Source organism: Chiloscyllium plagiosum, unplaced genomic scaffold (genome assembly GCF_037043375.1).
Source record: "Chiloscyllium plagiosum isolate Xiang-an unplaced genomic scaffold, Cpla_swu_hap1 HiC_scaffold_18, whole genome shotgun sequence".
Classification (NCBI taxonomy): Eukaryota; Metazoa; Chordata; class Chondrichthyes; order Orectolobiformes; family Hemiscylliidae; genus Chiloscyllium; species Chiloscyllium plagiosum.
Window position 1 is genome coordinate 45,464,652 of NW_028270156.1, and position 26,376 is coordinate 45,491,027.

Sequence of the window (26,376 nt, forward strand, 5' to 3'; positions counted from 1 at the left end):
GCTTATTTTATAACAGGATTTTTAAACATCACTCTGTGCACACTTGTGCATCATGAACAGTTCTGGTTAAATACAAACTTGTAACTATTATTTCCATTATTTATTTATTTGAATTATCCAAATTTTGGAACATTAAGAATTTTAACAAACCAGTTGGAATTTCAAGCACAATAACCAAATATTCACTGTTTTACAAATGCTGATAATACTGTGCTTGGCTATGAGAAATTGGAAATGGTGCAGAAGAGATTTACAAGGATTGAACCCTGTGGTATTCTATTTACCAAAACACCTTTCTGCCATCATACGCTGGACTGGCAGTAACTTCACAGCTGATCTGATAACCACTAAGGTGTGAAAGGATGTGCTGGACCTTCCAGTTTGAATTTGAACACTCCAAATTGTCTCTGCTGGCATCTGTAACAGAACTTCAATGACCTTCATTGAGTAAACATAGATTAAGAAATTTAATTCTGCCAATTTATGCAAAGTACTCCAGCAATTTCTGTCATTGTGCTCTGGGCTGTATTAGACATCTTAAGGATAATGGCAGCAAATGCATGGAAACACTACCACCTGCAAGTTAACCTCCAAGCAACACACCATTGTGACTTGGACCTATATCAGCTTTTCATTCCCACTTACTCAAATTCCTGAAACTCCGTCTCTAATAGCACTGCATCAAAAACAATTGCAGAGGTTCAAGAAAGCAGGCCATGACCACGTTCTACAGGCCACTTATGAAAGCTGGTCTAGACAACAATGCCCACATTCCAGAAACATGTTTTTTTGAAAATGCCAGGAGCTGGCATACTCTGAAACCCCATGACAGCTCATACCCCCTTTCCAGGTTACGTCGCCCACCCATTCTTATAATCCCACATAGCTGTGCTGGCCTTATTTTGGCCATTCACTCACTGTACACTGTAACAGATACAATACTGATAAAAGTTTATTTTAGTGTGTTATATTAAAATGTTTGAATACGTTTTATTTTCTTAAAACAGAATCTCCTTTTGCTACAAGCATGGCTGACAGACCAGACATCCTAAGACCCGAAGTTATTGACGGTGCTGGATCTCTAATCATTGCTATTAATTTGACAAGAGGAGAAAGTGAGGTCTGCAGATGCTGGAGATCAGAGCTGAAAATGTGTTGCTGGAACAGCGCAGCAGGTCAGGCAGCATCCAGGGAACAGGAGAATCGACGTTTCGGGCATAAGCCCTTCTTCAGGCTTATGCCCGAAACGTCGATTCTCCTGTTCCCTGGATGCTGCCTGACCTGCTGCGCTGTTCCAGCAACACATTTTCAGCTATTAATTTGACAATGTTTATTTACATAAAGGTAAGAACGTTCAGGTTCTTGCAATGTCTGCTATTGATACTTCAAAAGACCTAAGCGATTTACACTTTTATTTTCTTGAAGTGTAAATTTTTTTTAAAATACAGGAAGTATTGTGTGAAAGACTTTTTCAAAATGTTTTTAAAATCCTATTATGGAACTATCATGCCACTCATTTACTGTCACTGAGTCAAAGCCAGTTGACTGATACATTTCTGTAATCACTGTTATAAACAAAGTCTTTCAATTCTTATTCTCTCCAGACAATCATTAGTGCTTGGTTTGCTATGTTATGGCCTTGCAAACCTGTAGGGGAACTTTATTGGTGTACTTGCAATCCAAGTTCCTCTTGTTCCTGTGCCCTATGCAGACTGGCACCTTCTAAGTAATAACTGACCTACCCATTCATCCAACCAAACACATTTATTTGTGCTGAAAATCAGTGGGCAGTCATTTGTGCATTCGGCAAGTGTATTAATGTCTTTCTTTTTAGTGCAGTCTTCCTCAGTACTGACTACCATGCACATCACCACCCAAACAGGTTGATGCCATTTTAAAAATGTGGAAATCATTACCAAAAATTAAGAACAGCAGTGGTCCCAGCACTGATACTTTTAGAACACTGTTCAACCATCACCACTGTGAACAGTGCTAACCTTTACTATCACTGTTTGCTTTCTATATTAAAGCTATTTCGCAATGCATTCTGCAAGATGGTCTCCACATTCTCTGTCCGTTTTAGTCTATTATGAGAAAACTTACTGATGGCATTTTTTGAGAATCCAGGTAAATTACAACTGCTGCATTACCATAGTCTACTCACTTGTTAATTCCTCAAAAAATGTATCAAAGTTGAGAAAACATGATTTTTCTTTTGAAATTTATGCTGAATAGTCCATGTTTCTTTCTTTCTAGATGTTCCCTACACCTTCCTTTAGTCAGGCTTTCATCATTATCAACTACTTCATTCACTGGCAATGTACACCTTAAGGCAAAGTCTGTTGACTTTAAAAACATTTTTGCTCATATTACCACTTCTTTAAAATATTTCTGTAATGATTGTGAAGACATCAGCCAGGTTGACTTCGAAAAGGGGTTGTTAATCTGGTCCAAACAAGGAGCCCTGGCTGTCAGATAAAAACAAAATGTCAGATATCCTGATACTCAGAGTTGGATCAGTGTCTAGGACTTTCCACGTGTAAATAAAAGGTGACTTGATGATGGGATAATGGCCTCTGTGGAGTTATTTCAATTTTCTAACTTTAAGAGAGTTCTGCATTGCCAACTGCCTTCCAAAACCCTACTATATTTACAGGCTGATTGCTAAATGCATCTTACATCTTCTGTTTACAACAAGAGGCTGCAACAAGTCAGATTACAGTAATGCCAGCACATACATACTTAATCATGGAAGACAATCAAATCACCAAAAGGATATAGTCAAACTTGTGACATCCTATACAAATTAATAATTGACTTGTAAAATAAATTTCCTCTTCCAAAATGCACCTTATCATAGAAATAAACTAAATCTAAATGTCAAATGACTGCAATAAATCATATTCAAAACAGAGGTCAGTGACAGGAAAAAAGACTTCCATAAGGGAGGGGGAAATAACAATTACCATCAACTTAGTTTTTAATATAAGTTAGTATTCTCCATAGAGTAAATGACAAAGTATTTCTGGCTAAGTCTGAACATCTGTTCAGTTGCAGGAAGTTAAATAATACCTTTGAGAAGCCGGGGAGGGGGTGGTGACAGGGAGTAAGTATCAAATTTCTACTTAATGCCAAAATTCAGAAATCATGAACTCTTTGCCATCAAAATGAAGGAACAACAGAAAAGTGAAACACTTACCCATGTTGCGGATCAAGTGCAATAGCTCTTGGTTGATCAAGATCCTCCCAGAAAAGGACCTTACGAGACATTCCATTGAGATTGGCAACCTCTATTCGATTAGTTTCTGAATCCGCCCAATAAAGCTTCTTACCTAACCAGTCACAAGCTAATCCATCAGGCGAAACAAGGCCAGAGATGATCACTTTCTGCACATTCCCAGTTTGATTCACATACGTTTGTTTAATGGCTTCTTCACTTACATCAGTCCAATAAATTGTGCCTTCGGAGTATAAAAAGTCAACTGCAGCTGCATCCTCCAGGCCACTGACTACGACAGTAGATTCAGGTCGCACTGCTTCTGCATCAACCAATCTGACATCTCGTCTATTAGCGAAAAGCAGTAGAGGTGATGCTATGGAGAAACAAAAAATAATACAGGTCATTCACGGGCTTTTTAAAAATAAGTTTTATCATTGTCTCTTGATAGTTTTTTCCCCTGCCCTATCCTTTTCACATTAAATCACGATAATTTTCAGTCCAGGAGCAAGGAAAAGCAATGTACCGCTACACGGCCTCTGACATTTCTTTCCATGCTGCTGTTGTAACTTGCTCAGGTTCAGTAGCCTTTCCCCCAACATAATTTTACAGCAACATCAAAACATGTTCACACCCTATAGCATAAGAAATTATTTTTACACATCCTAAACAAACTGATCTTTAATGCATGGAACTATAAATACTAGTTAAAAAGTTCAAACAATGTGATCAAGAAATAAAATAATTCTTCATGAAAAACAAAATCAACAACACAAGAATTGGAAGCAGAAGCAGAACATAAAGCCCCCTGATCCTGCTTGGTCATTCAATGTGATCATGATTGATTCTTGGCCTCAACTTCACCCTGTTTCCCTCTGACAGACACCCAACATCTGTCGATTTCAGCCTTAGTTGTATTCAAAAATGGAGCATCCACAAACATTAGGGTTGTGGATTCCAATGGTTCACAACCCTTTGAGTAAACAAATTTCTGCTGATCTCTGTTGTAAAGGATATGCATTGATAATAAGACTATACCTCCTGTTCTACATTACCCAGTCACAGGAAACAAACTCTCCTTGACTAATCTGTCAAGCTCTTTCTGAATCTCAACGAGGTTTCAACGAGATCACCTCACATTAGTCTAAATGCCAGAGTTAAGATCCAATTTACTCAGCCCCTTATTCCCGAAACCAATCTAGTGGAAAAAGGTCATCAGTAAAGGTGACCGTGAAACAATTGTCAGTTGTTATAAAAAACCTACAATGCACCTTCAAGTTTTCATTTCTTCCCATATTTGTTATTAAATGTAAGTAATGCCAGGATGACACTCTGGATACACTCAAGAATTTGGCAATGGAACCAACACCAATTATATCTAAAAGCGCAGTTACTGATGTACTCACCATTAATCTCCACATATCAACTCAAATCAGCAAACATCAATTTCCTAATTCATAAAATTAGGAAAATTCAATTACATTTTTGCATAACTAAAGTGTTCCTGGAATGTGAGTGTTGCTAATAAGATTGCATTTGATGTACACTCCTAACTGCCCTTAAAAGGTGATGGTGAAACCAGCAAGGACAGCAGGTTTCTGTCCATGAAGGGCACTGGTGAACCAGATAGGTTTTCATAACAACTGACAATTGTTTCACGATCACCTTTACTGATGACTAAGTTTTAATTCCAGCTTAATGAACTTAATTCAAATTTTATTAGCTGTTATGGTGGAATTTGAATATCTTTTCTAATAAACCTTTTTTGGAGATATTATTGTATGCCTCTGGGACAGGAGGGATTTGAAACTGGGTCTCCTGGTTGAGGAAGGGACAATGCCACTTGTTTGAATTTGTATCCCCAGAGCAATTGTCTGGGGCTCTGGTGACTAGCCCAGTGACATTACCGTTACACCACCACTTCCCCTGAAAGGTTTCTTGGATTATTTCAGAAGGAAGTGGATACTGCAGCACAATATAGTTTTCAAGTTGTCTCTATAGACTTCTGCAAAACTGTAATAAATCAGTCCTCAGCTTACCACAAATCTTTGCTACAATCCACAATTTAGCATATAGCAGTCTCTATAGAAATAAAACTGTAAGCAGCATTTGCCTTTCAGCAACCTTCTTCTAGTTCCACTATTCCTTCCATGATTTCCATGTATTGGGGAGGGAAGCGAAATGGGGGGGAAAAAAAGTAATTGATTAGTAAATTGGGGCACCAAGTCTTCTCCAGCTTGGTATTCATCAGGGGAATTCCTACTCAAATTTGTACAAAGAAAAACATAGTGATATACTGAACACTAAAAAAGGAAAACTGGTTGAAAGAAATTACTCAGAATAAGATGAGCTGGGAAAAAAATGTCAAAGAAATTTAAATAGACCCTTTTACATTTTCTGAAGTGCTTAACAGACAAATTACAGATATTCTGAACTGTTAAAAAAAAAGCAGCGGGAGATCCAAGATGGCGGCGACTCGGCAAGTCTGAGTCTATAGTGCTCCTCCCAAGACCTAGGCAAAATGGGCCACCCTCCTCCACCACACTCACCAAATCATTTAAAATAGTTTTTATTTAATGTAATTAGTGGTTCAGTACTAAATTTAAACAGTTCAGTCTCCTGTAAAAATTACCAGGGGGAAAGGAGCCCGTAGCTCTCAGCAGGCAGGAACCCCTCCCCCACCCTCTTCAGCTGCAGCAGAGGCATCGCAGCTGCCCCGGGGGACTTACCTACGGTGGCGAAAATAATCTCCAAACTTGATGCGAAGATCGATGCTTTCATTGAAGAGTCCCGAAGTCTATGGAATTCATTCTCGGCCGCGCTACAAAAGCACGGCCGAGACATCGAAGAAATTGAGTATTGAGTCGGAGGGCGGAGCTAAAGGCTGCAACCTCCGAGGCCATTGCAGAATTGGCCGTGGATCGGGTCCGGACTCTCGAGCAGTAAGTCCGGACCTTAGAGGATCGCATTGATGACCTTGAGAATCGAGGTCGTCGAAAAAATATTCGTTTGCTGGGCCTTCCCGAACAGGAAGAAGGAGGCCAGCTTACAAGATTCCTTGAACAGTGGCTTCCACAGCTTTTAGATCTGGAGGCTGGATCAGGCCAGGTATGGGTGGAATGGGCTTACCGGGTTGCAATACGTGGGCCCGGCTCGAACCAGCGCCCCCGCCCGGTCCTGTTCCGGCTGCAGAGCTATAAGGTGAGGCAGATGCTCTTGGAAGCCTCCAGAAATCTTGGGACTTATAAAGGATCCAAGATTATGTTATTTCAGGACTTTTCCCCAGCTCTGGTCCGAAAGAGGAAGGCGTTTGATGAAGCAAAGAAACATTTAAGGGATTTAAACATTCAATGCTCCTTGCGCTACCCAGCTATACTACGCTTCAGCCATGAAGGGTCCGTGTATAACTTTGGATCACCAGAGAAGGCCAAGGAACTTTTGGACTCTCTTAGATAAATTATAAGAGTTAATTGATGTTGTTTTGCCCTACCCCCACCCCGGTTTACCCCCCTTTTATTTCCTTTCATTATCTTACTGTTTAACATTATTTCCGGGGGGTGGGAAGAAGGGTTTATTTATTCATTCTTTACTTGACGATTTTCGTTCCCTTTTTTTTATATATATATAAGCCAGGGGGTCTAGTTAATGAAGATGGGGGGAAAGGTGGCTACCTTATCCTATTTTATCTTTGTCCTTGGGAGCGGGTTTTTTTTTCCTGTTATTCTTTATTACTATATTTAATTATTATTTGCTGAGACTATAATTTTATAGTCATATATGTTCATAGATGGTATTAACATTACCAAATATATCCAGGTATTGGTGTGGGTGGGAGGATGGGGGATAGGGTACTCACTCTTAGTTCTAGTTCAGTAGTATACTTGAATTTTCTTTATCCTATCGTGGGTTGCCTGGGTCAAGGGTGGGGCACTGGTTGGGAGAGGTTATGTTGGGTTTTTTTTGGAAAGGAAGTGATGCCCCCTGGGAATAAGGGGGAAGATCCCCGTTTAAATAAGTTTTATACTTTTTTTATTATTTAGAAATAGTTTTCTATTATATTGATCTGAATGTATTAAAGAGCTTTTATTTTTGTGAATTTTATATGCTCTCTGCTCGGGATGTTTTGGATAGGGTTTCTTCTCGGGGGGGTCTCGGACTTGCCCGGTGATTATGGATGATCGGTCGATTAAATGGTGCGCCTGGAATGTCACTGGGAGTAATTCACCAATCAAAAGGAGGAGAATATTATCAAATCTCAAGAAAGAGAGGATCGATATAGCTCTCCTATAGGAGACACATTTATTGGATAAAGAACACCTGAAACTACGACAGGGAAGAAATTATTTTCCGTTCTCTCTTTCTGTACAGGGAAAAACATTTTGGTAAGGCTGAGGGCCCTCATGGACTTTCGAGTTGGTACAGAATAATTATGGAATATGCTCCCCCCGACTTCCTTACAAATACGGTGCACCAGGAGAAAAACCAAATTACTCCATAAAAATATGGCAGCCCTTCTTGAATTACACAAATACAGATATCTCGGTCATCCTACAAGGGCCTTTATTTAATTGAGAGGGTGAACCTGGCTGGTCTGGGGTCCCCTGGGACAGTAATCCCGCATGAATACGGGTTTTGTTGTGATCTGATGTTAACACATTCCGAGCATGTATATCACTGCTCAATTTATGTGTTATCCGTTGGGTTTTTTTTCTCTGGAATAATGTAAGAACTTTAATCATACACTCTGGTTAGTTGTAAGTTAGATGAGTAGTTAGTTGAGTTTTGTCTTTTTTTCTCTTGGTATTTCTGTTTTCTTGTTTGATAGATTTTGGTTATCATTTATTTAAGATTTAACTGTATATCAACGTTTATATTTGGGTTTTTTTTAGTTTTCTTTTGTAAACTTGTAAAAACGTTAAATTTTCAATAAAAATATCTATAAAAAAATGCAGCAGCTGACACATACAACAAGATCTCACGTTCAGCAGACACTACATAAAAATTAGCATTGATTTTATATCAGATCGGCCATGACCTCACTGAATGGCACAGCAGGCTGGATGGTCCCCTATTTCTGATATTCTCACGTAATTCTACAAATCTAACAATGTGCAGCCCAATCAATTTAGTTTTATTGATAGACATGTTCCTTGCCTACTTTTAGAAGTGGTTTACGAAGGGTCTTATGGGAAATGCATTTCCAACTCTCTATTACAGCAGAAAAGGGAACAGAACTGCATTTCCAAGAAAAGTTAACTTTGAAGGCTTTTGGGGGGGGGGGGGGGGGGCAGCAATGGGGCAGCATGTTGGTGTGACTTTAAGCTTGGCTTTCTTTGAATTAAGCACATAGTTCCTTATTTATTAACTGGTGAGAGAGTGGTGTCAGAATTGGAAAAGTTGTATTAAGAGCCCAAGGATTCAAGGGATCCAAGAGAAGGACTGATCCCTGGCATAAAGCAAGAGAAAGGGAAAGGGATTGGCAGTTGATACAAGAGAGGGAGACAAGACAAGGTCAGTGCTCAGGAATCCTAAAGACTCTCGATGGGGTCAGAGTATTTGCATGCCTTCACGCTCCAAGAATTTCACAAAAAAAAAATGCACTTATAAACACTTTTTGATCTCTTCTGGCTACTCCCTGATTATGGTATTTTTGAGTGGGTTTTGAGAAGATTGGTAGCTCAGATTGAGGTTCTGGATGTAGATTTGCTCGCTGAGCTTGAAGGTTCATTTCCAGATGTTTCATCATCCTACTAGGTCACATCTTCAGTGGGCCTCAGGCAAAGCACTGCTGAAAATTTCTGCTTTCTATTTATATGTTTGGGTTTCTTCGGATTGGATTGGTGATGTTACTTCCTGTGGTGAAGTCACTTCCTGTTCTTTTTCTCAGGGGGTGGTAGATGGGGTCTAACTTGATGTGTTTGTTGATAGAGTTCTGGTTGGAAGCCATACTTCCAGGAATTCTCGTGCATGTCTTTGTTTGGCTTGTCCTGGGATGGATGTGTTATCCCAGTCTAAGTGGTGTCCTTCCTAATCTGTATGTAAGGATACTAGTGAGAGAGGGTCATGCCATTTTGTGGTTAGTTGGTGTTCATGTATCCTGGTGGCTAGTTTTCGACCTGTTTGTCCAGTGTAGTATTTGTTATAGTCCTTGCATGGTATTTTGTAAATGATATGAGTTTTGCTTGTTGTCTGTAGAGGGTCTTTCAAGTTCATTAGCTGCTGTTTTAGTAAGTTGGTGGGTTTGTGGGCTACCATGATGCCAAGAGGTCTGAGTAGTCTGCCAGTCATTTCTGAGATACCTTTGATGTAGGGGAGAGTTGCTAGGGCTTTTGGACGTGCTTTGTCTGCTTGTTTGGGTTTGTTGATGAGAAATCGGCAGACTACATTCATTGGGTGCCCATTCTTTTTGAATACACGATATATGTGATTTTCCTCTGCTCTGTGTAGTTCTTCTGTGCTGCAGTGTATGTTGGCTCATTGAAATAATGTTCTGATGCAGCTTCATTTGTGGATGTTGGGGTGATTGCTCCTGTAATTCAATATTTGGTCCGTATGTGTTGTTTTCCTGTTGACGCTGGTTTAAAGTTCCCCATTGGCTGTTCATTCTACTGTGACATCTATGAATGGCAGTTTGCTGTTGACTTCTTCCTCTTTAGTGAATTTTATGCCAGTAAGGGTATTATTGATGGTCTTGAAGGTTTCCTTTAATTTTGTTTCATTTAGTGGTGACAAAGGTGTCATCCATGTAGTGGACCCAAAGTTTGGGTTGGATGGTTAGCTGAGTTGTTTGTTTGAGTCTCTGCATTACTGCCTCCACTAAGAACCCGGATATCAGAGATCCCATGGGTGTTCTGTTGGTTTGTCTGTAGGTTTTGTTGTTGAAGGTGAAGTGTGTGGTAAGGCATAGACCCACTAGCTTGACGATACTGTCCTTGCTGATGAAGTTAGTGGTGTTTGCTGTATGCGTCTTTGGGTCTTCGAATAGGTGTAATCAGTGTTTCCTTGGCCAGGTTAATGTTGATTGATGTAAACAGGGCTATTACATCAAAGGAGACCATTATTTCATCCTCTTCTATGTTAGTGTCTTTGACGGTCTTCAGGAATTATTGGGTGGAGTGGATGGAGTGGCATGTGTTTTCATCTTTGATGTAGCTCCTTGGCTATTCTGTAAGTTGGTGTTCCAGGTAGTGAGACTATGGGTCTGAGGGGGGCTCCTGGTTTGTGAATTTTGAGTAATTCATAGAAACGTGATGTGTTGGGTCCATCTGGTTTCATTTTTTGGCAGTTGTTCTTATTTATTTCTGAATTTGGTATTTTTGAACTTGGAGTTGCCCCACATAGATCGCTCAAATCTAAAGGTTAAAATGCCATTGGTATTGAGAAAGTAAAACAGCAACTGTAACAATCTGCCTTTTTCCAAGGATAAAAATGTATAACTTTTTTCTCCTGAGGAGTCCTCTTGAGTATTTCTAAAGGGCTACTTCTTGATTTTTGGAGGCTACTTTTTCTACTCTTGCTAACTCCTTGATTCATATTGTAATACTGGGTATTTGTACTCACATAGAAACAGAATTAGAGGATTTCATCAATACCTCATTAATAATCAGCTCTCACTTAAACTTACAGCCACAACACACAAGGAAAACATGAACTGATACTGCAGTATTTCAATTGGTAGAAGACAACAGGCATAAGTTTGCAATTTTTTTCCAAAATAACTGACACATACTTCTAAACAAGAAAAGCCTGCACCTGAAACACATTTTCCATAGACTGAAAAGGTCACAGCTAATGCATTTTCATTACTTATGCACAAAGTAGGAACATTTTTAACAGGCATATATTATCCTTTCTACTGCATCTCAGATTGAAATTTAACAATGAACTAAGCATTTATTCTAATCGGGATCCACCACCTTTTCTTCCCAAGCATAGTAGCTCCTGAACTTCCCCTTCACCCATTTTGTAGCCTCATTCTCTCTGCACAATACCCTTTACCCCCATACCTGGCCAACCATGCTCAGCATCCTAAATTGCATATGTCCCCACCCCAGATGCAGTAGACAGAACTCCTGGATCTGGTAAAATTTCTGATCTCCAGTTTAGCTGTATGCAGCCTCTCATCCTGGCCTTGGTTGCTCCTCCCCTCATAGGTTGCTTCCCTCCCACAATTGTTGCTGATAGATTGACTAGTGGGTATATGGAGGGGTGTAAGCCCTACTCCAAATCATATTTCTTATGTTCTCATGAACAATAAACAACCAGAGGGATCATTACTTGATCTCTAAACTGAAACAGAATATTGTCACTATAACTAGATATGTCCCAATGCTAAGTAAGGGCAAAACTGTCCAGGATCCCAACCCTACATCATATACTAATAGGTCATGCTGGGTATGAATTGATGCTATTCAGGTCAATAACAAGATTGTGCATCAAATAACCAACATTTGCAAGCAAAACCTATATGAATGATGGATTAATTACATGAAGCACCAGAACACAATTATAACTGCTAGAAATTATACCTCTGAATGGAATCATTAATTTCAGAAAATGAGGGGGACAAAACAAATTGTAGCATCCGTTCTATTTAAAAAGGAGTATCAGTGAGAAGCGAACAGTGTGTGAATTTAAAAGTAAGTCTTTTATTCTACATAGATGGGCTTATGCTTCAGTTTCAGCAATACCAGGCCACTTCACTCCACTATAACCTACATTATAAGCTGCAAGATATTGGACACTTTCCATAATTCTCCAGACAACTTGCAGTAACCACTGTCCAGAAAATCCTGATACAAGAGCCTGGGTAATTTTTAAACATTTGTTCATGAGCCATGAACATCATCGACTGGGTCAACATTTATCACCCATCGCTAATTGCCTTTGACAAGGTGATGATGAGCTGCCTTCTTGAACTACTGTAGACTTAGGTGTTAAGTACATTCCCAGCGCTGTTTGGTCGAGAGCTCCAGGATTTTGACTCAGCGACTGCGAAGGCGTTGCAAAAATGCTCTAAGTCAGCATTCTCTCTGATTTGGAAAAGAACTCACAAAATGGATAATTATTTTTGCAAAGTTCTAACAGGTGATCTTTGTATTTTCTCCAAAATTCTTATTTCACATAGCTTGTTGGCAATAGTATTATGAAGCATCAAGAGCTTCCAATTATAAACTCACCCCTGAACAGATAAGTATACAAATAAACACAGCAGTTTTTGTTGACTATGTTAGATCTTAGTAGACCATTGCCATTGTGGGCGGCACGGTGGCACAGTGGTTAGCACTGCTGCCTCACAGCGCCAGAGACCCGGGTTCAGTTCCCGCCTCGTCTGTGTGGAGTTTGCACATTCTCCCCGTGTCTGCGTGGGTTTCCTCCGGGTGCTCCGGTTTCCTCCCACAGTCCAAAAATGTGCAGGTCAGGTGAATTGGCCATGCTAAATTGCCCATAGTGTTCGATGTAGGGGTAAATGTAGGGGAACGGGTATGGATGGGTGCGCTTCGGCGGGTCGGTGTGGACTTGTTGGGCCGAAGGGTCTGTTTCCACACTGTAAGTAATCTAATCTAATCTAATTTAATCTGTTCCACATTAGAACAGAAGAAAGAAAACTAGGAGAAAGATAGACTTTTTTTTAATTACAAAGACTGAGCAAAGTAAGTGCTCTAAAATTGAATGATAGGGAGCGGGGGTGGAGAGGAGGGAACAGAGAGCGGATCCAGGTAAGGAAACAACTTATATTGAAAGGGAATACCAATACAGGACGAGTACCCACAAGTAATCTACAACTTGAAACAAGATGGTTACTGCTTTAAAGTTATTCCTCAGTGCAAGAGCCCCTGCTTGCAGCAGGGGAGCTTTATTTTAAAAAGACAATTTCAACAAAGCATCTGCCAATGAGAGACAGCCTTGGAAAATCCCACAAATTGAGTCATTGATTACCCTGAAGCTTTCTTTAACATGGATTCTAGTCAGGAACTCTTTTAATTTGGCAGCATTTTAGAAAACAATTTTCTAGAAGTTTGCCTTAAAGCATGTCTGAGTGCCAACTAGTACAGACTTATTAATAAAGTTAAAAATGGGTTTAATCGCAAAAACTAAGCACTTTTCATCAGAGTATATAGGCTACCACTGTGGGCAACACAGACGTAAGTAACAGAAACTGACTTCAAAAATCTCCACAAAAAAATGAAAAGTTGTGTTGTTATACTGTGGTCAGCTTGATAAAATTAAATGTTTTTAATACCTGAAGGCTCTTGAAAAGGTGCATGTTAGTGCCCTGTGCCAAGTGAAGCGTTAGAAATATTTGTTTAGGGCAGCAGATGGGGTAATTAGTGAAAATCACCATGGTGATTAACTTAATCTGAGGGCATGGCAAATTCTGTGTGCGGGGCCAGTTTCCAATGTGTTTTTTTATATAAAAACAGACCATGCGATCAGGAGATTTGTTCCGTGGTGGATATAATCCGCATTTGAATTTTTCTGCTTTTGGTGCTGGCTTAGCAACATTTGGACAAACCATGCTGACAAAAAAAAAAGCACTGCAACTTAGCAGGAAACTCAGACCAGGCTAGTAGGGACTACAAGGACATGTTCCCCTAGGAAATTCACAGAAACGTTGAAGCAAAATGTCAACAGTATTAACATTTTCGAAAAGAAAGAGATAGTGCTTTGAAACAGGTCCGCTCCTGCACCTCGGAACAGATTGTGGCCACAAAATGACAGTGTAATATTACAACTGTCCAATACAAGTAACAACTTCTGAATTCAATTCATGGAGTCTAAAAAGAAAACTCTGTCAAAGTAGTGGATCTTTTTTAAATTAAGCCAGCAGCTGTAGAATGACTAAATATGTTCACTAACAATAGATTTGTAGAAGCAAGTCTAATAATGTCAGAAGTCATACAACATCAGGTTATAGTCCAACGGCCTTACTTGAAATCACAAGCTTTCAGAGCACTGTTCTGTTATCAGGTTAAGGAGCAGTGCTCTGAAAGCCTGTGATTTCAAATAACTTGTTGAACTATAACCTAGTGTCATACAACTTCTGACTTTGTCCACCCCAGTCCAACACATCAAGTCTAATAACAAGTTAGGTGTAGTGAATAACTCATTGGAATGTGTACATTTATCCAATAGTGAACAGAGTTCAATATTATGTTTGGAAGGGAGAAACACACACTAGCTAAGATTCTCAATCAAGGCAAGTCTAACTAAGAATGTCCACAGCAAACTAGGCAAATGTGCCAATGGGTAAAAACCAAAGGCAGCTGGGGGGGGGGGGGGGGGCTTAATATCGAAAGAATTTAAGCATGTAAGAGCAAGAGCTCCTACTGCCGAAATATACAGCCATTAATAATTGAAAAGGTAAGGAATAACAGAACTAAAAAGAAAACACAAATAAAAAGAACAGATCCTGGTGAATGGGAAAAATACAAGGAGCAGCAAATGGTAATAAAACACATAGATTTACAACAAGGGAGAATAAAAAAATAAAGGATTTCAGTAGAGGAAGAGTACAGCATGCTGAACACCGTAAGGAAACAAAGTTTGAATCAAAGATGGTAATTTACCTAAATGTAAGAAAATTAACAGTGTTGAATAAAAAGGCATTAAAGAGGAACAAATCCCCAGGACTAGATGGCTTCCACCCAAGGGTTTTAAATAGAGTAAGTGGGAACTTTGCAGATGGCCTAACTACAATCTTGCAAGTTATCACAATTGCATTGAAAATGGAAATTTTCCTGGTTTTTTTAGGCTACCAAACTAATCACTGTGACAATTTTCTTCAATTTCCTCAGTTTGCAGCCCTTTTAAAAGTTACTGGAATTAAACTTATTTGCAAGGGCCACTATAAATGTTTTAGATATTGAATAAAACAGTCTACTATTTAAGAAAGAAGTGGGAAAGGAAATCAAAGTTATACAGACCAATATCAGAATAAGCCATTAAAGTCCACAATTAAGGATATAATGACTTTCTTTTGATCAGGAAGAGGTCTGGCATGGAAGGAAGCTCTCTGCCTTTTTTGAAGATGTGATTGAAAGAGTGCACAAGGGATTGTCCAAGGATGTGATTTATATGGACTTTCAAAAGGCATTTGATCAAGTCTTTCATAAGAGCCTTAATTGCAGTTGTAACTTGTGGAATTGAAATCACATTGTTGACATAGTCAGGAAATAGATCATGTGATAAGAGACAGAGTAGGAGTAATGGGTTAACATGTGAATTGGCAAAATGTGACTACTGGTGTCCTGCAGGAATGTATGTCGCAGTCTCAAATATTTAATATATTTATTAGCAATTTAAATGGCAGGATGGAGAACTATATAGCCCTGTTGGAAAAGAAAGGAAGCATTGTAATCGTATAAATGGAAGCAATAATTTAGAGAGATTCTAAATTCATAGAATAAGCTGTAATAAATGGTTTTCAACCTCCAAGTTTGGGATTATCCATATTGGGCCCAAAACAGATTGATCAGACTACTTTCGAAATGGTGAACAGCAAGCCAGCGAACGTAGGAGACTTTAGCATCCATGTACATAGATTTTAAAGTGTTACAGACAGATACAAACTCAAATGTAAAAGGCTAAAGGAGTGCTAGTCTTTACACCTGAAGGATTAGAATTTGAGATAAGTCACATTACAGGTTGTAGAAAACCATAATTCTGCAGTATGGTGAGCAGTTCGGGGCAATGTTATATTGGAATTACATTCTGCCCAACATAGGTTTACCAGAAATTATATCTGGGCTCCAACAGTTAGGTCATGAGGAGTGATGACACAAACTTTATGTGCACTTCTGGGAATTGAAAAGGATAAAGGGTAAGTTGATGGAAATTTCAGATTTCTAGGTGGAGAGGATAGATGGAATTGACATGATCTAAAAGAAATTGGAATCATGCTTTTCAAGAGAGAATTTTGGGAACACTTCTACGTGAAAAGGGTAATAGCAGTTTAGAGCTCTTATTCACAAGCAACAGTTGGTATTGGCTCAGTTGTTTATTTTAAATATGAGAGCAATTGATTTCTGTTCACCAACAGTTTGAAGGGGTATGGAACAAAAGTGGATATACAGAGTTAATCCATTTAATCAGCTATCGTCTCACTAAAACGCCAAAAAAAGGCAAAAAGGGGCTAAATGAAAGGCACTTCATCACCTAGTTGCCAATCCAGAGTTCCAAGCTATGAGACATTATGCAAAAGTTCATGATCCAGTGGTGTTTCAGGGGGGCAACAAGTTCACTACAATGTTATCCAAAACTCAAAGTTTGTGAGAAGATTTGTAGCTCGGGTGCTCGTTGCTGTGGTTCTGTTCGCCGAGCTGGAAGTTTTTGTTGCAAACGTTTCGTCCCCTGTCCAGGTGACATCCTCAGTGCTTGGGAGCCTCCTGTGAAGCGCTTCTGTGGTGTTTCCTCCGGCATTTATAGTGGCCTGTCCTTGCCGCTTCCGGTTGTCAGTTTCAGCTGTCCGCTGTAGTGGCCGGTATACTGGGTCCAGGTCTATGTGTTTGTTGATGGAGTTTGTGGATGAGTGCCAAGCTTCTAGAATTCCCTGGCTGTTCTTTGTTTTGCTTGCCCTATAATGGTAGTGTTGTCCCAGTCAAATTCATGTTGCTTGTCATCTGCGTGTGTGGCTACTAGGGATAGCTGGTTATCCAAAACTTTTAAAAAGACTTACCATGAACTTTTTTGTTGGGCCACAATTAAAATGTTAATATTTCATGTCATTAAAAGTGAAGAAAATGCAGTATTGAATACACTATAGTGCAAAAGTGTTATTTTTGAAAATTTAAATCATAAAGAAAATCACATACTGAAACTAACTTGAATTAATTTAGCATTTTTCCTCCATTTCAGTTTCAGGCCTTAGTAACATAAGCACTGCTAACGTTTTTTTTGCTTTGCATTTGTTAGATAATATCAAGTTTGAGAATAAAATGCCAGAATGTTTTTGTTATGTGGACTTTTGTTTAGTAAAAACTAAACAAACTGTCTGAGTTTGCAATCTTGAGTATAGCTTTCAGACGGAAGAAATGTTACACTAACTGAACTGTCCAAGTTAAACGTGAATCAAACTCTCAGCAGAAAGTATGCCAAAAGACTTTCTCTCCAATACTGCATCAGCAAACATTTTGAGTTTCCTAAACTTATACAATAATATTACTGAATTCTCCCTACATAGAAAACAAAACAGAAAATGGGGAATATCCCAACAAGTAGTTCCACATAATTTGCACATCCATCAAGACCACCATGGGAATTTTCAATTTTTTAAAAAAATATACTTTTATTGAAGGGAAGTTTAAATTTTGAACAAACAAATTCAGCACTGCTGTGAATTGCTGACATGGGCAATTGCAAATTATTTTTCAATAATTCTTGCATACATTTTATGATGACAAAGTCATGATGCACACTAACAGCTGGCATCAATACTGGTGGTCGCTGCATGTCCAAGACCCCTATGAAAAGCTGTAATAATCTATATTAAACAAAACCGGCACACACAGTAATTAAAGGCCATCAACTAATCTGGACTCTACTATTTCTAAACATTAAAGGAAGTCACCAAGACACTTCAATTGAATGTCATTTGTAGAAATATCAGGTACTCCCACATATCTAATTTAATGTTGAAATTAAAGAGTTACATTTATAATAAGTACTAAACAATAATAGATTTTAACATTTAAAAGGTTCAAGGGAGTGTAAAGCTGAATAAATTATGGTACCAAGTTCATGGTAACAAGATAGATTGACATACAAACCAATGGTGAAGATTTAGTAAACTAAATTTAGTAGGTTCATAATCAAATAGTTTAATTTCATCTTTTTTTAAATATACTGTGATCTTGATGAGTTATATGCTAAAGTTCAACGTTGCAGTTATTAGCAGAGCAACATTCACAGTTATATTGGCAGAGGTTTTATCATTTAAAGTAAATTTTAACATTATTAAAATGGTGGACAGTTGCATTAATTCATTATGAGCCAATAAATATAGATTTATGTGTAACAATGTTTATATTGCATAATAAAGCAAAGTTTTAAACTTGTAACTGAATGTAAATCTTTCCAGGATTACAGTTGTTGCAAAGTTCTTATGTGCTGTGTTTAACCTTACAATACCATCCATTAAAATCCAAAGTTACAGTGCAGGATTTTGACAGTTAAAGAACCTTTTAAAAGATGAAGAAAATCTGACAAACATCAATAATAATCTGCCAGAAAATCTACATTAATGGAAGCACAAACCAACGATAGCCTGTCACTATCTGGTGTCATGTCTGCTCATTTCATACATTAAGGTATTCTTGCGATAAAATGTGCAAAAACTATTTTTTGGAGTGAAGTGATTAAGTAGGAATGTTCGTCAAAATAATAGAGAGGTTAACAGCAGTGAGAGATCAAATTTTATAGGAGGTTGTCACTCAGCAGACACTACCAGACATATGTTCTGAAACAGCCAAAGTCTGATGAAGAATACAGTAAAACCTGGCCTGCGCCCACAGCACTTGATTACTCATGGAATCCAGAGCTCAACAGTCAATCCCTACAGAGCCAACTCTTCATCAACTCCGAGGGGGTCAATAGGAGCCCAAAATCACCTAATAAAAGCAGAGACATGAACCATCTGGAGACCATTATGTTTTGTAACAAAACAAACTCCATCAAGAACACCTTATTTTGGAAGAAGCAAAAACTATATTTTGTTTAGAAGTCCACAATAAAGCTCACAAATTTATACCAAATAGCTCAAGAATAAACAGAATCACAGCAATATTATATTGGAAAATAATTCTCTGACAGATGACCATCCTCCTCTTCCAAATAATCAACTCATGTGTCAAACATACAGTAAGTTAGCTCAGCATATGATTTAGTGATGTGGAGTGAAGATAAAAATGTCAAAAATGAGAACAGAAAAATAAACATGATCTTTGCTTGTTTATATCAAAACTGAATTCAGAAACTCAATGCATAATGAAGCCTGTGCAACAACATGCACTATACTATTTGATAGCAACTAGCTGAATAGTTCTTACTGAGGAACAACAGTTTGTGTATTACATTGTGATACATATGCATAAGAAAATGTTTCATATGCAAGAATTATTATAGTCATGCAAACATTATTCCAGACAAATGGAAACTCCCATTACAAAATGCTAAAACATATAATACCATGTGCTTGTAACATTTGTATAGCACCTTTAATTGTGGCAAAATGTTTCAAAGCTTTTCACAAGAGAATTGTCAAACCAAAAACAACTCCAGGCAACATAAGGAGATGTAAAACAGATGATCTAAAATGAGATTGGTTTTAAAGGGTTTCTAAAAGTGCTAGATGAAGAGGCTGCAAAGGGAGGAGAAGAAGAAAGAAGAGGCAGCAAAAAAAAAAGGAATGGCAAAAGGGAGGGTGAAGAAAAGGGGACTACAAAGTGAACAGTTTTAAACATGTCATCACAGGAATAACATAGCTAAATGAAAGCCAGGAAAACTTGAAGTGACTGTGATAATTAACGTCTTGCAAATGAATGTGGAATTTCTAGTTTAAAACTCCACATGATCAGTATGGGAAAGAAATGTAGTGAGTGTTATTGAAATGAATACTGTGTTAACTGTCTCATTTAAGTTGAAATTCAGACCAGAAATGCAGTAAATAGAAAGTAAGAACTGCCTTTCCAGTCTTCCAAATGTTCCAGTTTTGCGTATGTACATTGGAAACACATTTGCTATGTCTGCACGAGTCTGCAGAAGACTTGTTTAAGCTGTGGTGTCCAAGAAATTAATAATTTGTTTGTGCGTTATGGCTTCAAGTTTAATGCAGGGCTAAAGATTATTGATTGATAATTTTTTCTAATTCGGCTTCTTTAGAGTCCAAAAACCTATGCATCAACACAAATACTAATGGCATTGCTACTCCTTAACTGTATTACCTTGTAAAGGAGTTATGAATGAAAAGTCCTGCAAACCAAGATAAAAGCTCCTGAAATTCAAAAGGTAACCCCTGAGGAAATCTTGAAAAGAGTTTATTTTAACCCCTGTTGCCAAAAGTTAAAAAAAATTGTTTCTGAAATTTAAAAAAAATAATATATTATTTTGTAAACCATATGAATGTTAACATGCATTTTTGGAGATTCAGGCAGTTTCCTTCCAAAAATCATCCTTACTTTTCCAACTGAAAAATGTCAGGGATACAATTTGCAAACTGAATGCCATACTATTCAGGGCAAGATAGGCCTTTCCTGTCTGTCAACAGAAGTGCATACAAGATTTGCACTGCAACTACTAATCTTAGTTTCCTACAGCCATACCCCCTCATAGAACATCAAGCAATTTTTTGTGTGTGTGGTTTTCCCTTTTGGCACCAACCAAAGTCTTCTCAACTGTTCACTGCCTCCTGAAAACTAACTTGGGATTGTATCTGGACTGGTTCCAATACCATTTTCTCTATTAATTGTGTCTGCCCTTAGACTTAGTTCTGCATTTAATTTGGAGCCTAGTACTTGCCAAATTTTTCTCACTAGAACTTCCTCAAAAGGCATCTCACAATAGTGTTTCTCCACGTGTCATGCCCAATCCTAGGTTAGTTACAAAGTTCAGTGGTTGCTAATCTTTAAGCAAATGCTATATAATTATCCTGTTCTTTTTCCAAGTCCCGCAGCTTGCTCTCCCCATGTACTTTTTTGGCATAGTTAGGGGCAACGCTTTCCCTCAGACAGCTATCTGGATTGAAGGCAGACTAATTTTAAAAACAAAAATATATTACGTTCTGTCTGTAAGTGCCATCACACATTTCTCTACATGATTAAAGAACCAAATTCCAAAAAAATACAGAATTTAACTGTCTTATTCTGTCAAAAATAGCTACATCCCTTTTGGTGTTATTGAAAACTTTTAAAAAGAGAAAGTTACAAAAACAAGATTCACACTGTTAAGAAATTTTACTTACCTCAATGACTGTATAAAAAAGAATTGAATACTTCTGAAGTACCTATGGCAGGTTTGGCTAATATTCTCTAGAAACTAGCCTTTGATGTGTCCCCAGTTAGAAGGAAACACACATATTTGTAGCCTTTACAGTTTCAGGATTGAATTAGCAGACTACTGAAGGTTATCAAATAAAGGTTAATCCGACAAGATCACAATATGATTAATTTTGACTTTGCCACCAGAAAAACCTACTATCACTCAATGTATTGTGGTCATGTTATTGAAGGGGGTTTAAAGTAAATTCCCAACAAAAATCTTAAGAAAATTCAATGCAACCGGCAGAAATACTAAACAATGAATGGGCTGCACACACCTGTCGAAATAAAACTATGATAATAGTCTGAATCTTAATTCTTTTGGCTAAGTATTGGTTGCTTTTTTCTTTGGAAGGTTTTTTACTACAAGACCTCATCTTATAAAACTCACCTCATTAACTACCTGCCCTTTCCCTATGGAAGCCCTCTTGTCCATCTTACCACATGCCATTCCCAGAACAACTCTAACCTGCTGGGATATCCTAGAATTGACTGGCATTGATGCCAATTTAAAGATCAATTGTGCAACCAGACGAGACCATCAGTCCACAGCTGCCCCATCTGATTCCTGACATTTACCAGGACATGGCTGGCAGGGGAAATTTGATGCTCCATTTTGCAGGCAGGGACCTGGATGCCACGCTGAAAGGTCTATGACTCTCTTCCTCCAAGACAGTCAGTGAAGGTGATGACACTATGCCAGCCCAGTTTGAGGTTGCTACTCAAATCAGTGCAGTCACAGCCAGCTGGAGAATAACCAACAATGTAAGAAAGTCAATAATGTTTCCCATTCTTAAGCCAGCCTTAGTGCTAATATCCTCTCTCCAAGACCTCCCCACTCACTAATGCTGCTACTGTACCCATCTCCCAATGAGACTCATGCTCTCCGACTCTCACTATTGCCTACAACATCTTCCCTCACTTGCTGTTACCCAACTTAGTCCTGAACGCTGTGTGGTCTTTCTGCTGTCTACTCACTCGGGACACATCCCTACCTGCACCAAAAATAAAGATGTGTCAATTATTTTCATCTCCCTTCAAACCTGCCTCTCATTCCAGCAGGAGAACAGCCAACAACAGGGCAGAAAGAGTAAAGATGGATGGTGGGCTGCCCACCATTCGGTTCCTCACCCCTTACATGGGACATATCCTGACTCTTAACATCCAAAGTGTTAACCAGGCTTTCAGAGTAAAGATGGAAATGTGTTGCTGGAAAAGCGCAGCAGGTCAGGCAGCATCTAGGGAACAGGAGAATCGACGTTTCGGGCATTAGCCCTTCTTCACCAAAATCCTTTCAGATTAAAGGACAGTATTGACAACACTTTATTAATGGCCAGAGGTACAAAAGTGAAAAGCCACAGTTAAACTTTGACATTCCTGTTTCTGTAGTTTGCACTCTCCACGGTACACATATTTATTTCATTAGCTGGCCATTTGTCAAGTATCAAAAACAAAAAAAACAAATTATTTCTGCTAATGAATTTATTCAGTACCTTTCAAAATTAGTAACACCACAAATGGCTTTTTGAACTGTGGCGATTTAGGAAGAAAAATCTGAATAAAGATAGGCTAGTTCTGCTATTTGTTGAAGACTTTGTCAGAATGTAAGTTAATGTTTACTCTATTTTTCACAAAGAATGTACTTTCTTTTACATTCCCAGTTAAAAGTAAAAGATTATTTCAGGTGATCAATAAAAATTAAGGTAAACAGGATTACACTATTGAAGTCATGATGTCAAATATTTAGATTTTTTTTCTTAAATTAAACAGCATGCTTTTGGTATGTTTTCTCAACATCCTTCACTAAAGGTTCAAGTTCACAAAAAAAGTTCAGTTTTCCCATAGCTGCAACAATTTCCCAGCTGCACAAATAACATTGTGTCATACCTTTAAATGCACCTCTGAACACACCCATCTGGCATTGTTCTAGGAGGCTGTCAGAAGCACACAGCCATGGCACAGCATAAAGCATTAGTCTGCATTTAAACAGGCCCTCATCAGATCCACAGGATATCCTAAAGCATTTACATCCATTGGATTACTTTTAACATGCAATCACTATTGTTCCATTGATAAATGTTTATCAACTTGTGCCTTTAATCTATATCAGAATACAAACGCTTCATCCATTAGTTCTTTTTTACAGCTTCAGAGGGCAGTGGTGAGAGCACAACTAGAGTACTGTACAGTTCTAGTCTCCTTTTTTAAGGAATGATGTAACTGCATTAGAAGCATCTGAGAGAAGGTTCACTCAATTGATTCCTGGAATGAAAGGGGTTATTTTATGAGAAAAGATTGGACAAAGTTAGGCCAGTTCCATTGGATTTTAGAATAATGTGATCTTGTTGAAACATACAAGATCCTGATGGGGATTTGACAGGGTGGATTCTGAAAAGTTGTTTTCCCTTGTGGGAAAGGGTAGCTCCGTCTTGGGGACACAGTTTTAAAATAAGGGCTCTTCCATAAAAGACGGGGATAAGGTCTCAGAGGGTTGACAGTCTATGGAACTTTAACCTCAGAAAGCAGTGGAGGCAGAGTCACTAAATATTTTAAGGCAGCAATAATTAGATTTTAGACGAACAAGGGAGTTAAAAAAAAAGTATTGGGGTAGGTGAGAAAGAGGAGTGGAGGCACATACAATCCAGCATGATTGTACTGAATGGCAGAGAAGGCTCAAAAAGATCCAACAGATTAATCCTGCTCCTAACCTATATGTTTAGGTGGACTTATCACATCAGGCTGTTCAAATCAATGACATAGAAGGAACACACATGTTTCCTTCACAGCCCATTCCATAGCACATTACATCCAATTCAATAGTGTTGTTGCAGCAATCAATTAACAGACTCAAAGGCCAACAAGCACCAATAATGACTAGATAACTTTTTTTAAAATTGAGGATAAAGGTCATTGACAGAATTTCTATTCTCTACTCCGAAAAGTGTCATGGGATCTTTTAACCTGTCACTGAATTCATGCAGGGTATGAATACACGTACCAGTAACAATATACATATTTACAAAGCATTGGACACAAACGTTTACCTGTAAGAGAGATCAATCTTGTCTTGGTGCTGGCAATAGTAATTACAACTAGAATGTTTCTCATGGTAAAGGAAGAGCGATATTTACTACATTTCAATTTACCAAATAAATTGAGTTAAATAGAAGGAGAATGAAAAATTGTTCAGTGTAAAATTTAATAGATTAAGTAATGCCTCCCATAAAACTTAATTGGTGCGTATTAGGGTCACATGCATCAAGAAGATCTCCCTTTCAATTTCCACGCTCTGCATACGTCATCCAAAGTAACAGCAAGGGTACAATGGACCTTAATGTCCACGCATTTGGGAGGAGGGAAATCTCCTAGGCCTTCTGCTCACAAACATATAAGCATTCCAGCATCAAGTTCAGAGGTGAAGCTCCCTTAGTTAACTTGTCTGCTGATACTCATTAATGAATAATAGACAATTGGGCAAGCTGTCAGTGATTGGCATTCATGCCCACAAGCTGCCAACCATTCAGCTCATTGAGTCTGCTCAGCTTGGCATGGACAATCTATCTTTGCAATTACGAAAACCATGTTATCATTCTACATCCTTCAGTTTTCTTTCTTCTTAAGTAAGCATCAATCTCTTTGTTTCAAAAATATCTCAACTATTTTGCACATTTCATCTTCTGGGAAACAAATTCCATAACCTTAGAAGGTCTTATGTGAAGACTTTTTTTTTGTGTGAATTTGCTTTGAACTACCTCCGTTTGAATTTTAAGATTAACATTATGTACTCTCAGACTGGATCTCCCTCTAAACAGAGGACATTTTCTAAATACACAAATAATAAAACAATACAGGCAATATCTGATTGTATCTAGGAGAGAAGAGGCAATGTTCAAGCTTGCCCAGGTTTTCATCTTGGTTAAGCCGACTGACCTTTTAAATCATTGCTGGAATTTTTCCAAGCCTAGGGTATTGTTCCTATAATGAGGTAGTGAAAGTTTTCCTAGTTGATGTTTGAACAACTGAGAGATTTCAAACTCATCAGGAAGAGCAACCTTTCAAACCAGATATTAAAGCAAAGTGTCTTCTGCCCTCTCAGATGGAGATAAAATCCCAGTGATACGGTTTCTAAAGAAAAGCACAGGAGTTTTCTGCAACGTCCTGGCCAATCAAGATTAACCATTATTTGCAGTCACATTTTCTACCTTACAACATTGACTACACTTAAAGTTCTCCATTAACTCTGAAGTGCATTAGATGTCAGGATGTCATGAAAAATACTTTCAAATTCTACACTTCATGATGAAAAGTATTCGCAGATATACAGTATTTGGATTTGCAGTACAAATCAAACAATTTCTTGACACTCATAGTAAGTTGCAAATCATTCAGCAAATTGTGATGATTCACAATTCATAGCACACCTCTTCATTTATACAACATAATAATAGGACGTGTAAACTCATCATTTTGGCCCAGTAACTGGATGAATAAATGAAACTGAAGCAACTCCTGACCTAGCTAATTTCCATGTAAGGATTTTAATACAAAATAAACAAATCTGTTACTTGCTTCACTTTCAATAATCCAACATTCCAACCATGTCATTGTTTGCATAAAAGTATTTCGGCTTTTATGAAAAAAAAATCAGAATTGAGAGCCAGAATGCTAATTTGGGGTGATGGGATACACAAAAGCGTGTTGCACAGTAACATCATCTGAATCACTTACTCTACACACCCATATTTTCATGCTCTTTCAATCAAAATTTATAATTAATGTTTTCAATTTAATTGCTCAACTAGCATGTGACTTAAACAGTATATAAGATATGTCATACAGCCAATGCTGTGTTACTCAACTAAACTAATAAACAGAACTTCAATGAGTAAATGGAATACTGGTTTATATCCCAAGTTCTAAAGGTTCAAGATTTTTTTAAAAAATCAAACCAGGATTTTACACAAACTCCATGCGAGTACCATCAGATTTCACTGCAGAACCAATAGCAAGTCCAATATAAAATTCTGGTGAAACGTAAATGACCTGAGAAAGCGACCTCCACAAATGTATGTCCAGCAGCTTCCATTTAAAAAAAAGTCAGACTCAGCAAGACCAGCTAACAGGAAG

The 26,376-nt window shown here is 38.2% G+C and overlaps 1 protein-coding gene across 1 annotated transcript in view; it reads right to left on the bottom strand.

The window, feature by feature from the left end:
- The window catches only part of LOC122557826 (low-density lipoprotein receptor-related protein 5), a 222,221-nt gene that overhangs the window by 181,170 nt on the left and 14,675 nt on the right, over nucleotides 1-26,376 (bottom strand). The window contains exon 2 of the mRNA XM_087996571.1: nucleotides 3,200-3,593. Coding sequence (XP_087852697.1) covers nucleotides 3,200-3,593 — 394 coding nt within the window. The remainder of the gene's footprint in view (nucleotides 1-3,199; nucleotides 3,594-26,376) is intronic.